The sequence below is a fragment of the Oryza glaberrima genome, chromosome 5 (assembly GCF_000147395.1).
Source record: "Oryza glaberrima chromosome 5, OglaRS2, whole genome shotgun sequence".
Taxonomy (NCBI): Eukaryota; Viridiplantae; Streptophyta; class Magnoliopsida; order Poales; family Poaceae; genus Oryza; species Oryza glaberrima.
In genome coordinates, this window is record NC_068330.1 from 23,470,545 (window position 1) to 23,485,530 (window position 14,986).

General features: G+C 45.6%; 1 protein-coding gene and 2 pseudogenes across 1 annotated transcript; 2 read left to right on the forward strand and 1 right to left on the reverse strand.

Moving 5' to 3' along the window:
• Positions 1 to 1,273: 1,273 nt before the first annotated feature.
• Positions 1,274 to 2,721, reverse strand: LOC127774283 (pathogenesis-related thaumatin-like protein 3.5; annotated as a pseudogene).
• Positions 2,722 to 4,131: 1,410 nt separating this feature from the next.
• LOC127774284 (BTB/POZ domain-containing protein At1g03010-like) lies at positions 4,132 to 12,046 on the forward strand (annotated as a pseudogene).
• Positions 12,047 to 13,974: 1,928 nt separating this feature from the next.
• On the forward strand, positions 13,975 to 14,739 carry LOC127773227 (uncharacterized). The gene has a single exon (XM_052299253.1). The coding sequence runs from the start codon at positions 13,975 to 13,977 to the stop codon at positions 14,737 to 14,739; it is 765 nt and encodes a 254-aa protein (XP_052155213.1).
• Positions 14,740 to 14,986: the final 247 nt, after the last annotated feature.

A 14,986-nucleotide genomic window follows, 5' to 3' on the forward strand; every position in this document is an offset into this window, starting at 1 on the left:
AGGGATGAAAGTGGTACGGATAATTTCCGAGTTCCGATCATGTTTTTCGGATGTGGATTGTTGCGGTCGGATTTTTTCGGATATTTTCGGATTCGGATACGAATTCGGATAGTTTTTCTCGGATACGAATTCGAATATGGTAGCGATGGTATCTGTCGGAAATCCGATTCGGTCGGAAACTATCCGACCTTTTTGGCCGGATATCCGAATCAAAATAAACAGCAAAATCCAAATTAACAACATTGAAAAACGCTCGTCACCGTCCGCCGCACGCCGTCGCCTCGCGCCGCCGAGTTCCCGCCGTCGCCGTCGCACGTCGCACGTCGCACGCTGGATCCGCTCGTCGCCGTCCGCCGCACGTCGTCCACTCGCGTTGCCGAGCCCCCTCCGTCGCCGTCGCCTCACGACATCGGATCCGCGGCTGCGGGGCCGCCAACCCCGGATCCGGCCGCCCCGAGACCGGCATCGCCGTCCGCCGCACGCCGTCGCCTCGCGCCGCCGAGTTCCCGCCGTCGCCATGACTCGTCTGCCCCGAGGCCGGCGCGGCCGGTTCCGCTCGCCGCCGTCCGTCGCACGTCGTCGCCTCGCGCCGCCTCGCCCCCGCTGTCGCCGTCCGCCGCACGAGGCCCTGCCCCCGACGTTGCCGTCGCCGTTCGCCGCACGCAGCCCCGCCCCCGTCGTCGCCGTCGCCGTCCGTCGCCGTAGCCGTCCGCCGCACGCGGTCGAGGGAGCCGGGAGGAAGGGTGGCGGGTGGCGGCTGGGAGGAGATTGGGAGGTAGAAACTAGGGTTAGGTTTATATATCCCTCCATCTAAATGGGCCAACGGGCCTAAGAATTAGCTATTAAGTCTATACGTCCTCCCTCAACTTCGAATTAAATTTTATGATACTAAATGCACTCATGTGAAAAAGTTATCAAAAACAAGTTGTAGAATTTATTAAGATCTACCAATTTTATTTTGGTCATTTCTTCATCCGAGTTTGATTGAATTATATAAATTTTGAATTTTAAAATATAAGAAATTCAAATATTTTTTCAGGTAGTAAATATATTTCAAATGGAAAAATTATCAACAACAAAGTTGTATAACTCATCAAGAGCAACAACTTTTGTTTGGGTCATTTTTCTATATGACTTTGTTTAAATAGTTAGAATTTGGATTTCAAAATATGACAACTTCAAACAACATTTTCAAATACTAAATGATTTCAACTAAAAAAGTCATCAACAACAAAGTTGTATAACTTATCAAGATCTATAACTTTTATTTTAGTCATTTTTTCATCTGACAAAGCGATAGCAATATTGTTTACAAAATTTACATATCTCGTATATGGTTTCATAAGATATAAGAGATATATACAAAATTTATGAACAATGTTACTATCACTTGGTCGGATGAAGAAATGACCAAAATAAAAGTTTTAGCTCTTGATGAGTTCTACAACTTTTATATTCAGAACTTTTTCAATTGAAATTATTTACTGCTTCAAAATATTATTTGAAGTTGCTATTTTTTGAAATTCAAAATTTTACTTGATAAAACAAAGTCACAAGAAAATATGGCCAAAATAATAGCAGTAAGAACACAATAACTCGATAGAACATGATTTTAGAACACAATAATAGCCTCGTAATGTCTTACTCTCGATTGAATCGTCTCCCTCGACCACAAAATCAGATATAACAAAATTATTAACACTAAAATTTGAAAATGTTGATATGTTCTATTAGAAAAAATAACGAGTTATATTTCTTCGTTGATTTGTGAAGGTTAGTTTGAGGGGCTTTTATGTTCCGATTAATATTCGTTACCGTATTTGTTTCGATTCGTATTCGCTCCGTATGAATATGATAAAGCTAGTTTCCGACCGTATTCGATCCGTTTTCATCCCTACCGGCCACAATAGGTCCTTCGGTGGTTTTGACCCCAGTTTTGTCCTACGCGACAGCTGAGTTAGTGTGGGACCCACGTGGGCCCCACATGTCAGGCTGCCACATCAGCCTCCTCTCTCCCTCTCTTTTCCCCTTCTCTCTCCCTCCTCATCTCTCTCTCCCCCTTCTCTGACTCAGCCGGCAGGAGGAGGAGGGCGTTGATGGCCGGCAAGGGGCGACGAGGCGGCGGTGGGGGGAGAAGCTGCGGGTGGGCGGCGGGGAGGGGCGGCGAGGAGCAGCGCGCGGGCGGCGGGGGGAGGAGCGGCGCCCGGGCTCCCCCGTCGGCCGCCGCCCACAAGGCTCACGTCGTAAAAGTCCTTCCCGTCGCCGCCGCCCAGCGTGAACTCGGCGAGGGTGATGGGCGGCGCGCCGCCGAGGGAGCAGCTCACGGCGCCGCCGAAGTCCCCCGTGGCACAGGCGAGGGACGCGGTGCCGGAGGTTGCACAGTCCGTGCGCGCCCACAAGCAGCCGGACCAACCATCCGGGGCTAGGAACGAGACGTTGGCGCCGGGCGACAGCTCGAAGCCGCCGGCCCCGACGGCCACCGCTGTGTTTCTGGACAAGGTGGTCGCCCAGACGGTGTAGGTGCAGTTGTTGCGCATCGTGAAGACCGTCGTGCCGGCTGCCTCAGCGCCGAACTGCAGCTGCGATCATAGGAACCCTGCATTGAGACACGCCATTGTTGAAGAATGAAGAAGATGTGTGCTAACAGCCTAAAGTTAACCGACCTGAAAGTTTCTCGGACTTACCAACGAGTAGAAGGGTTGGAGATCGTCCGAATTTCATTGACCGAATTGGTTTAGCTCGAATGAGAAAAAGGTGAATATATTTTTTTGGAATTGAGGAGAGAAATGGCAGTTGAACAATGCACGTACTCAAAGCGTGCGAGCTGCAGCTAAGATAGTAGAAGAGGAAATGCACAAATGGTGAAGTAGCAGCAGCAGTAATTTGCCTGGTGATTATCTTGTTTATATGGACCTTGGTGATATCCTCAGTAATTTGCCCGTGTCGTCGCCGCCGTGCCGCCCGCTGCCTCCTCCTCTGCCTCGTGAGCCTCGTGGGCGGCGGCCGGCGGGGGAGCCCACGCGCTGCTCCTCGCCGCCCGCGTGCCGCCCCTCCCCGCCACCCACCCGCAGCTTCTCCCCGTCGCCGCCATCACTGCCGCCGCGTCGCCCCTCGCCGGCCGCCAACACCCTCCTCCTCCCGCCTGCGGCTGTCAGAGAAGGGAGAGAGAGAGAGATGAGGAAGGGAGATAAGAGGGAAAAAGAGAGAGAGAGAGGAGGGTGATGTGGCAGCATGACATGTAGGGCCCACGTGGGTCCACGCTGACTTAGCGCCACGTAAGACAAAACCGGGGTTAAAACCACCGAAGGACCTATTGTGACTGGTTTTAATAGTTGAGGGACACTGGATACCTGGTTTTGCGGTTGGGGGACGGTTTTGTAACTCGATGACAAGTTGAGGGACCTTCGGTGTACTTTTTCCAGTCGGCGAAAGGCACACGGGGTGGCAGGCCTGGCGCAGGGCCCAACAGGCCTGGCCGGTGAGCTGGATGGTGCCGGCCCACGGGTTGAAGGCGGCGGGCCACTGCGTCGTGGGCCGCTGGACCGAGCCAGCGGGTGGCGTGGTGGCGTTGCTGGTGCCGATGGAGTCGCCGTTGTTGCCGCCGTTACCGTTGTTGCCGCTGGAGGTGCCGGATGTGTTGCCGCCGTTGCAGGTCCCGCGAGTACCACTGGTGGCCGCTGCGACAAAGGCAGTGGCGGCGCCGGTGGAGTGGCCTTGTCCCTTGTTGATCTCGGCGATGAGAAGTTGCGAGCGTGCCTCTAGGAACGTCGGGAACGGGCGCTGCATGGGGAGAATCGTCTGCAAGTTGTGGTACTTTTCATTCAAACCTCGAAGGAAGTTGAGGACGAGCGTCTTGTTGGTGATCGGTTCGCCGAGGTCCGCCAACGAATCTACCATGGCGCGAAGACGACGACAGTAGTCGGTGCCGGACATGTCGCCTTGGAGGAAGGTGTAGAACTCGGTGGTGAGGTTGATGGCACGAAGCTCGGAGTTGCCGAGGAACTGGTGCTCGAGGTTGCGCCAGACGATACGCGTGGACGACGTCGGGGACAGGACTTCATGGAAGAGGTCGGCGGAGATGGTTCTGTAGAGCCAAGTGAGCACGACGCAGTCCATCTAGGCCCAGTCCGGATGAGCGGGAGGATCGTCGGAGAGTACGTGGTCCGTGAGAGCATACTTGCCGAGGACCACGAGAAACATGCCGCGCCAGCGAGTGTAGTTCCCGCGGTGAGGTCGAGCGTGACAGGGATCAACGCCTTGATGTTGAGAACGGAGATGGCCTGCTGGTGGAGAGTGACTAGGGTGTCGGCGTCGATGACCGGCGGCGGCGCTAGAAGGACCGCCAATGGTGGTGGAGGCAGTCGTCCTGGCTCCGTCGAGAGAGCGCCGAGTTGCGCTACGACGGTGACAAGGTCTGCTGCAGAGAGTGTGAGGGACGACGGTGGCACGTCCGTCGCAGGAGCCGGAGGCTCCATCATGGGGTCGACGAGGGTGGACGAGGTGTCGACGAGCTCGCCGGCGGCCGGTGCTTGAAGGAGGGCCGGAGGAAGTTGGTGAAGGCGTCGCGAGCGGCTGCTTCAGCCGTGGCGGCCGCGGCGTCAGCAACGGCGCGGATGGTAGTGGGGTCGACGAGGAGTTCTTCGGGCGGTTTGTAGCTGGCGCGGACGGAGTCGGCGACTGCTTGGACCGCCTGGGCGAGAGCGGCGTCATGTGCAGTCGGGGGAGGCGGAGGCGACGACATGGCGTCGAGCACACAACGGCGACGCTGGAGGTGTTAGGGTTTAGCGGAAGCGGAAGAAATCTGATACCATGTTGGATTGATAGACTCAACGTGTATTCCATTGATGCGTAGCACGGAGTACAAGTAGGCGCAGAACCTTCCGGTCCATATCCAGCTCTACCAGTTTATAGAAACACACCCGGGTGGGATTAGGAAGGAACGGCCAAAGGAAATATACAATAGCATGCTATATACGAGAGATACAATGCTATATGCTTAACACCAACAACCTGGTCAGGCTCTTCTTGGAGTGGGACGGTGGCCGCCGTCATGGCTGATGCCATATCTCCGCGGGAGTACTAGTCGCTCGAGGTGGTGGAGTACTTCTGTATGATGATCAGTAGCATGTGTGATGTGAATGAGATCTAGTGAGTGTTTTCTGCATAGTTTGGTTAATTGGTTGATATCCTCTTTTTTGTTTTATTTTCGGACTGGTTATTAATTAGAATCATCCTGGCGCGATGTAATAATGCACGTTTCTTCTATTAGGTCTGCTTTATTTCCTTTTTATTTGATTTTTGTTTCTACTTTTTTTAGAGGGAAAAAAATTCTAGAGGGAAGATTTTTTGTTTCTACTAGAAAAGATGCAACGAGATAAACTAAATTTATTATAACACTACAAGATTAAGGTTCAATTTTGGTGATTTGACTATTTTCCAAATTATCGGGTTTCATAAAGAGATGGGGACGAGATTGAGGTACTAGGATATATGCGAGATTGAGGTAAAAGAGATGGGGACGAGGATTTTTATATAGGTTCGGGCCCCTGAATTGTCAGGTAATAACCCTACTCCTGTTGGCTGAAACCGGTAGTTGCTCTTATTCACCATAATCACACCAGTACAATATTTGGGGTAGCCTATCTAACTGTTGTCGACTTGGCGGTCTGAAGTGTTGACTCGTAGTCGACAACAGGGTAGCCTTCCTCCTCGAATATGTTCCCGGCGAGATCAGAGACAGCGCTAGATCCCTACCGCTGGCTTCTGTAGGTACCTGATAGGGTCTTTCTAGGCATATCTCTAATGTCGATATCCGGCGAATTGTCTTGACGTATGTTGGCTTGTATATTGATCTTGTGTCTTAATCTATTGTTCCGTGTCCCCTCTCCTCCTAGGGGGTCTTGTATTTATACCCATAGGTATCCCCTTGTCCAAGTAGAGATAGGGAAACCATTATGGATACAATCCGAGTAGTCCTTGTCATTTTCATGTAGAATTATATTCATCCCTCCTTATGCGGAACTCATCATATATCCGAAGGTTGTTTCCGTATAAGACATGGTATATGGTAGGTTCTGCCGAGATTTAGTCAACTACTATTAGGTATGTGGTATCCATAACCCTGGCAGTACTTTATGCATTTTTTGTTTTTAATTTTTTTTTAAATAAGACGAAATCAAAGTTTGACACGGAAAATTATGGTTGCATTTAAAATGGAACGGAGAGAGTAAATCATTCAATAGTCTAAATTATTTATTACTACATCCGAACCAATTCCCCCGGAGTGATTGAGGATTTGGGTGAAACTCAGATTAGTCTACTTAAGCTAGTGCAACAACACATGATACTCCATATTGGTAAACTGTAACGATCATGTTCAGAGAGTAAATTTTTTCTCTGGAACAATCTTAATCACAAAAGGAAAAGTAGAATGCATCAGATCCTCGCTACTACGAAAAGGTCCGCTATAGCAGGGCAAGCCTCAGCTAGGGTTTGTTTTAAGAACTTATGAGAAGATGACGGGAAAAACCAATCCACCACTCCTGCTTCTCTCCTCCTTATTGATCCGTTTTTTCAATTTGCTCCTCGATTAGTGCTATGGTTTTTTGGAGATATATGGAGTAGATGATAAGAGGAGGGAGATAAACGTGCGTTCCAGGCGAAAAAGGTATTGCGCGAACGTTCGCCGTTCCATGGGGCTTGCGGACGGACTTGGACTCCAGACGCGCGCACACGACACAGTGAAGGAAATCATATGTAAAGCAAACGCGCAAAGCGACGTAGGAAATCTTATGCGAGCGGATCGATAAATAAAAAACTAAATCTCTACTACTTAAAAATTTTTAAGAGGTGTTTCTATCATCCGTCAAAAAAACGGACAGAAAAAACCAAGTTTGTCTGATAAAATAACCGGACAAAAAAAGTCTGATCCAGAAAACAAGGACGAAAAAAACCAAAAAAACCGGACGGAAAAACCAGGTTTGTCCGATAAAAAAACCGGGGGAAATTAGTGCCAAAAAAAGGTCCGATCCAGAAAAAAAAAAGGCAAAAAAAACCGGACGAAAAAAAAGTCCGATCCAGAAAAAAAAGGGCGAAAAAAACCAAAAAAAACCAGAAGTCCGATCAGAAAAGAAGGAAAAAACCAAAAAGTTATCCGATCCAAAAAAAAAAATTCCATCGACGTGGTAAAAGAAAAAAAATTTGTCCGATTCCACAAAAATAGGAAACAAACTCCCATCCGTTTCCATTTGGGCTGATTAGCGAAAAAAAATAAAACAAAAAGTCCCTCTCAGAAACCAAAAAAAAAAAATTTCGACTCTAGATTGGTGAAAAAATTGATGTGCCGGATTGAAGATCTGTTTGCAAAAAACGGAACCTACAGGTCGAGATCATTCCATTTTTATATGATTTTAATTTTTGGGTTTGTACTTTTTGCATTTAGTCCCTGTAATTTTTATATTTACATTTAAGTCCCTATAATCTTGCAATAAGGTACTTGAGGTCGTTTTTGTTAAAAAAATAATAAAAGAGAGATAACAAAGGCAGAAAGGTGCATAAAAAGAAAAAGGAAAGCCGTACAAAAAAGAAAATAAAGAAAAACAACAAGAATAAAAGTATTTTTCCCCTAAGTGGCGAAAAAAACTGTAGATCCGAATGGAAAAAAAAATTGATTCATAGAAAAGGCAAAAAAAAAAGTGGTGAAAAAAAAGCTAGATCCAATTCCTTTAAAAACGAAAAAAAAATCTAATTCCTATAAAGGCAAAAAAAAAATCTGAAAAACCATCTAAAAAATTCGTCCGATTCCCTAAGAAAGTGGCGAAAAAAATGGTTCATATAAAATAAAAAATGCACGCGAGAAAAAAATGGAAAGGGCGAAACAAAATCCGAGTTCTAACCAGTATATATCTCTTCTCTATCTCTAATCTAATCTAACTATTTAAAAAGAGAAAATGAATGAGAAAATAAAAACGGTTCAAAAAAACCCGTGAGGCAAAAGTCAGAAAAAACCGCAAAAAAACACGCTAAAAAGGTCTTCCATCTTCAATAAAAAAATGCGCAATAAAATTTATTTCCATCGTCGGTAAAAATATTTTAAAAACAACATGCGAGGAAAAAACTGTCAGAAAAAACACGCCATTTCTAAAAGTTTGGTTTTAAAAAATCGCGCGAAAAAAAACACCGTCTACTAAAAAATAAATCGCTCTGAAAAAACTATTAGAAAAAAGCTAAATTGATGGACGCTTGAGTCGGATAGGATCATCGATTTTTTGCCATCTACTACATGGCCTTATTTCGTCATACATTCTACTGTATTGGAAAAAAAAAGTAAAAAAGAACATTCGAAAATAGCAAGAAAAAAACGTGTGAGAAAATAGGAAAAAAAAACACACGAGAAAAGAAAAGCAAAAAAGGGAGAAAAATATGGTTTTCTTCGTCAGTAAAATAAGCAAAAATAAAACATGCTAGGAAAAATTTGTTATAAAGAAATGCGCCATTTCTGAAAAATGGATTGAGAAAATCGCGCAAGAAAAAAAACACTTTTATACAAAAAGCCGCTCATTAAAAAAGAAATATTGTCATTGACATGATTATGCATGAAAAACGTATATTATTAATAACAAATTTTACCCGTTGCAACGCACGGACATTTTTGCTAGTATTAGTAATTTTTAAGTAATTAAGATTAGGAGCTACATGGGCAGCTTCCCAGCCAACACTGATCATGGTACGTCGGCGCAACAACTCATCATGGTACATCGGCGCGACAGTATTTTTGCTACTAGCTCATGGTAAAAAATTCCCTCTAATCTTGTCTTTTCGTTAATGCTTACTTTGACTTAGACATGTAAGCCAAAAATTTAAATTTAAACTTTAGATTTGATTTAATTTTGTAGTTTTCTCATTGCAATTTATTTATATTATTTGCTTTTACATCGATAAAAGGTGTATATATATGTTTATATAAACTAGCATGGTGGCCCATGCAGATTGCGCGGCTAGCATCATTATATTTTCTCTCATATAATAGCATATATGTTTTCTCAATGTATTATTCAAATATATTAAAATGACAACATAATTTTAAATTATGTACTAACTTTACGAAACTACTAATGTGTAATATTCATATTGTATTTTATATACGTGTAAGTTATTAATTATTTTTAATATCAAATTTTAGTTATTTGTAAATTATATTCCTATATGGACTCTAGACTCGTCTTTCAATATTCCTTTTTTTTAATTCTAAATTTTCGTTATCTGTAAATTATATTTCTATATAGACTCTAGGCTCTTCTTCCAATATTATTTATTTTTAATTCTGAATTTTTCTTATTTCTAATTGTATTTCTAGGTGGACTCTAAACTCATCTTTCAATATTGTTTAATTTTTAATTTCGAATCTCATTTCTATATTGACCTTAGACTCTTCTTCCCATGTTTTTTTTTAAATTTCGAATTTTAGTTATTTGTAAATTGTATTTTTATACGAACTCTAAACCCTACTTTTAATTTTATTATGTTTATTTTAAATTTTATTTAGTTTTAAATTCCTATATGGACTCTATGCTTTACTTGTAATATTCCTTATTTTTAGTTCCAAATTTCTATTATTTCTTAATTATATTTCTATATGGACTCTATACTCTACTTCAATATTCCTTATTTTTTAATTCCGAATTTCTATTATTTCTTAATTATATTTCTATATGGACTCTATACTCTACTTCAATATTCCTTATTTTTTAATTCCGAATTTCTATTATTTCTAAATTGTATTTCTATTTGGACTCTGTACTCTACTTCAATATTCCTTATTTTTTAATTCCGAATTTTTATTATTTCTTAATTGTATTTCTATATGGACTCTATACTCTACTTCTAATATTTCTTATTTTTTAATTCCGAATTTCTATTATTTCTAAATTGTATTTCTATATGGACTCTATACTCTACTTATAATATTTCTTATTTTTTAATTCTGAATTTCTATTATTTATTAATTGTATTTCTATATGGACTTTATATTCTATTTCTAATATTCCTTATTTTTAATTTTGAATTTCTATTATTTCTTAATTGTATTTCTGTATAGACTCTAGTCCTCTTCCAATATTCCTTATTTTTTTAATTCCGAATTTTAACTATTTCTAAATTGTATTTCTATAAGGACTCTGTTTTTCATTTTCTCCGATTAATATGAAAATTTCTAAGCCGTGAGAGTGAACGTAGAGCCTCATTTTTCTATTACTTTAATTATATAATAGATTAGTTTTTATATGCTAATAAATCTTAGGGATAAAACAAGAATAAGCTGAACGATAAGCCATACTGTACGCCCTTGATGTAAGCAGTATAACATTGGAGTTGGGCACAGCCAGCAATGAATGGAACCCCGCTATACACAACACAAAACACACACCGTGTACATCGAGCCGGCGCATGCTGCGTCCTGGCAAGTCTGCACGTTTGTTGTTGTTTCGCGTGCTCAGCCTAGGCTAGACCTGCTGACCAACCTGCCACATCAAATCTGTCGCGGGGACGACCGAGAAAATTGGGATTATACTATCGAAAAAGAGTGGTTTTGTTGGAATGCTATATCCCTTGAAATTGATTCACTAAAATGCTATCTTAAACTGGAGGTGTTCACCAAAATACTATTTTTGCTATTTTGGATAAATAGAAAAGTTTTTCCTCAATTTTAACTTTTTTTTACTAAAATACCCTGATACGAGCCCACATGTCATACCCTCCACTCTCTCCTTCTCCTCCTCCCCTCTATCGAGGGAGCGCCGGTGGCGGGAGGCGAGCAGTGGCCAGCGCCGCGTCGCCGTCGCTGGCGTGCCGGCTCGACCTCGAGAAGCGGATGGCGGCGCAGCTCGGCTAGGCCGTGCTCGACGACCTCCTCATCCTGTCCTCCTCGCCCGACGCCGCAGCCACAACGGCCTACGACATCGACGCCGTGCAGAGGATCCTGGCCGGCTACCTCGACCACGAGGGCGATGCGCCGGCGGTGCCGCCACGGCTGGACTGCACCACCGACGACGACTTCAGCTCGGCAGCGTCGCGGCCGCACAACGACGTCGCCCAGGTCGGCAGGCTCATGGAGAACTACCTCGCCAAGATCGCCTCCGACGAGAACCTGTCCATTGACTAGTTCACCGCCCTCGCTGAGCTCATCCCGTAGCACGCCAGGTTCAACGAGGACGGCATGTACCGCGCCATCGACATCTACTTGAAGGTTAGAAGCTGCCATTCATATCGATCACTAAAAAATGGCTAAATCCTTCGTTAATCACTCCACTAAATGCTTATGTGGATTGATGCCATAGGCTCATCCGAATTTCTCCGTGGGCGAGGGCGAGAGGCCTGCAGGGCGATGGACTGCCAGAAGCTGTCGCGCGAGGCGTGCGCGCACGCGGCGCAGAACGACCGCCTGCCGGTGCAGACGGTTGTGCAGGTGCTGTACCACGAGCAGCGGCGCCTCCGCGCGCCATCGCAGCCGCCGAGCGCCGCGCCGTCGTACGCCGGCGGCGAGTCGCCGGCGCTGTCGTACAGGCCGACACTGAGCTTCAACGGCGCTGTCGTAGAGCATGATGAGTGTCCCATGGTGATCCCCATGGCGATGCCCAGAAGAAGGCGGGGAGTTGGACGCTGCGGCCGCGCGCACGGCTACGATGGTGGCGGCGCGTCGTGGCGGAGAGAAGGAGGCGGTCGGACGGGGCAGGCGGAGGGCGGCGAGCGGGGAGGGGGAGAGGGAGAGGGACAGCAACGCGGCGCCGCCGGCCACTGCTCGCCTCCGGCCACCGGCGCTCCCGAGAGAGAGGGGAAGAGGAGGAGAGAGTGGAGGGAGTATGATAGGTGGGCCCGTATCAGGGGTATTTTGGTCCGGGAAAAAGTTATAATTGAGGAAAAATATTTCTATTTATCTAAAGGAATGAAAATAACATTTTAGTGAACACCACCTCCAATTTAGAATAGCATTTCAGTGAATCAGTTTGAAGTGATAGCATTCTAACGAAACCACTCTTTTACGATAGTATAATCCCAATTTTCTCGGGACAACCCGGAGCCCGGAGCGTCGTGCGTGGCGGCGATGAGCAATGCCACGATGACACCCGCACCCGCCGGAGTTTTTAACTATTTGCCACTCTTACGGAATATCACTATTGAAATATCACTCTTCTAAATTTTTTTACATAAACACCACATGAGAGAGATATTTTTCATAGCTAGAGTGCCATGTCAGCAAGGGGGACTTGAAATGATCTTTCTACCCCTAGTTTGAGAAATATGAGATAATATATACGAACATATATAAGAAAATAATGTTTATTATATCTTTAAAAAGAGTTATCACGGGCAGACATACATTGAACAAGTTCACCACAATTTAATAATAGATTCAACATAGTAAGTACGTACTATATTATATTAAAAAGTTATCATGGATAAATATATGTTGAACAAGTTCACCATATGTTGAATCTATTATTAAATTATGGTGAGCTTGTTCGACGTATATTTGCCCGCGATAACTTTTTTTGAGATATAATAAATAATATTTTATTATATATGTTTGTATATAATTTCTGATATTTCTCAAATTAGGGGTAAAAAGGTCATTTCAAGTCACTCTTACTGGTATGACACTTTAGATAGGAAAAATACCTCTCTCTTATGTGGTGTTTGTGTAAAAAAATTTAGAAAAGTGATATTTTAATAGTGGCACTCCGTAACAGTGGCAAATAGTTAAAAACCCCGTACCCGCCTGCCTACCTGGCATGCATAGCCGCGGGGACGACCGACCGAGCGGGCGCATCCTGCTCTGGTCATCACCACTCCCAAGTCGCAACTCGCAACATGCGCACTGCACTAGTACTACCTTGGCACGTCGCACAGATCGATTATATATTTAGCATAATTTTGTTTGGTTTATGTCGTATTAGCTACTCCTATACTCCAGTATATTGTTAAGAGCGATGCATTATACTACAGGTCATTTACTAGTCGCGACTGGTATACAGTGTTCGACTTTTCGTTTTCGGTGTCTGTACCTGGCGGTGCTGATATGACGAAATTTCAAAAATTTCGGTTTGAAAATTCCGAAATTCGAAACAAAATTTAGTTAAATTTAAATAAATATTATCAAAATTCATGAAAAAATAAAAATTTCGATCAAAATATATGAAATGATTTCAGTCCGGAATGTCCACCCCGTTGGTATATGGGCTTTTTTTTTTCTTTTGATTCAGATTTTTCCTCGATTTTTGTTAGCATATTTTTGAAACTATATTTTGTGCCAAAAAATTATATAAAAATTGTTTGAATATTAAATATATTTATCTATCAAATTTGTAATAACTAAATTTAATTAATTGTGTACGAAGTACTAACTATTTTTCCGTTAGTACCACCGGCCCACCGCATGAATAAAATCATGAGAGAATTACATTGGTTGTAGTAGTACTACTGTTATACAACTAAAACTTACAGCACAGATTGATTCCTGCATTGCTTCTTCCATATCGCTAAACGTCAGGTGACTATCAGTTCCAAGAAAAAAAAGAAAGTCAGATGACTAATATCTTGGGCCGTTAGATCGTGATCCGACGGCCAAGGCTGCTTCTTCAACCTCCGGCAAGTAATGGCGGTTCCCCCCTCCCTCTCTCCCCCCCTCTCTCTCTCTCTCTCTCTCTCTCTCTCTCTCTCTCTCCAAATGAGCTCGCCGCGGGTGAGAATAGCGGGTTGCTTGCCTAGCAAGAAACTTATCCAGAGTAATGCCTCCCCGCGTCACCCACTTGCGCTGCGCCTGAACCTTCCAGAAGCAATCCGCCGCCGGCGTCGATTCACCTATAAATTGCTAGTCATTGGCCTCGCAAATCGCTCGCACACCCGCCTCGCATCAGGTCCCCAAAGGCCAATCAATCCACCACGTGAGAAGCGACCGAGCGAGCGTGAGTATCGAGAGCAATGGCGAGGGATCTCCGAGGCCGCGGCCGCAGGAAAGCCGGCCATGTCAGGTCTCTCCAGGATGCGCGCCGTGTGGTCGACATGTACGGCCATCGCGTGGGGTTCAAGGCCAAGGTGGTGGCGCTGCACGGCGGCATCAGGCAGGCTCGCGCCGTCCACGCCATCCTCTCGCGTCAGCTCGGTGGCGAGAAGAAGTGGGAGATTCGGGACATGCCGAAGCTGGAGCTCCTGATCGCCGTTCATCGGGACATCGCGGCCGCCGCCGAGAGCCTGGACTACCCGATTCGCGCCTTCACCACCGCGCAGCACCCACCTCCCGCTCCCGGCTCCCCGATCAGCCTCGAGTCCGTCCGCCTCCGCCTCACCGCCTGCGTACTCGACGACGCCGACGAAGACGACGACGGGGCCTATCACTTTGCCGGGGACGAGCTCCTGCGCGTCACAAGCCTGCAGCACGCCGGCAACGCTCTCCTCCACAAGCAGCTCGGCGGCGGCATCGTCGAGGACAAGGTGCGGGGGCTGGGCGAGCTCCTCCTCGGCCTCGCCACCTCCATGATCACGGAGGGTCCGATCCCCTCGGTGCTGTTCGACGACGTCCCGGTGCAGCACCCTCCGCTATCCAAGGCCAAACTGCTCCAGTTCATGCGGCAGGCGAAGCGCCAAATCCTTGATGTTTGGGATGCGCGGATCTCCGGGCCCCACTTCGATGGAATGAGAGGCCAAACTGCTCCAGTTCATGCGGCAGGCGAAGCGCCAAGTCCTTGATGTTTGGGATGGGCGGATCTCCAAGCCCAACTTCGATGGAATGGGGTGAGTTGTTAGTTGCTACTACTTCACTTCGGGGGCAAAAACTGACGACATGGGGGTGGAAACAGCGTAGGCATCGCATCTTCTTGAGGATAGGTCGGGTTCGCGTGATTAGTGGGATGGTACTCGTATTCGAGGGGTGACTATAGTGAGCCGCAAATTTGACAATTTGGCCCTTTTTGGAAACTATTTGCAAATTTGGTCC

Coding starts and splice junctions, on each gene's coding strand:
- LOC127773227 (XM_052299253.1), top strand. CDS start 13,975: ATGGCGAGGGATCTCCGAGGCCGCGGCCGCAGGAAAGCCGGCCATGTC.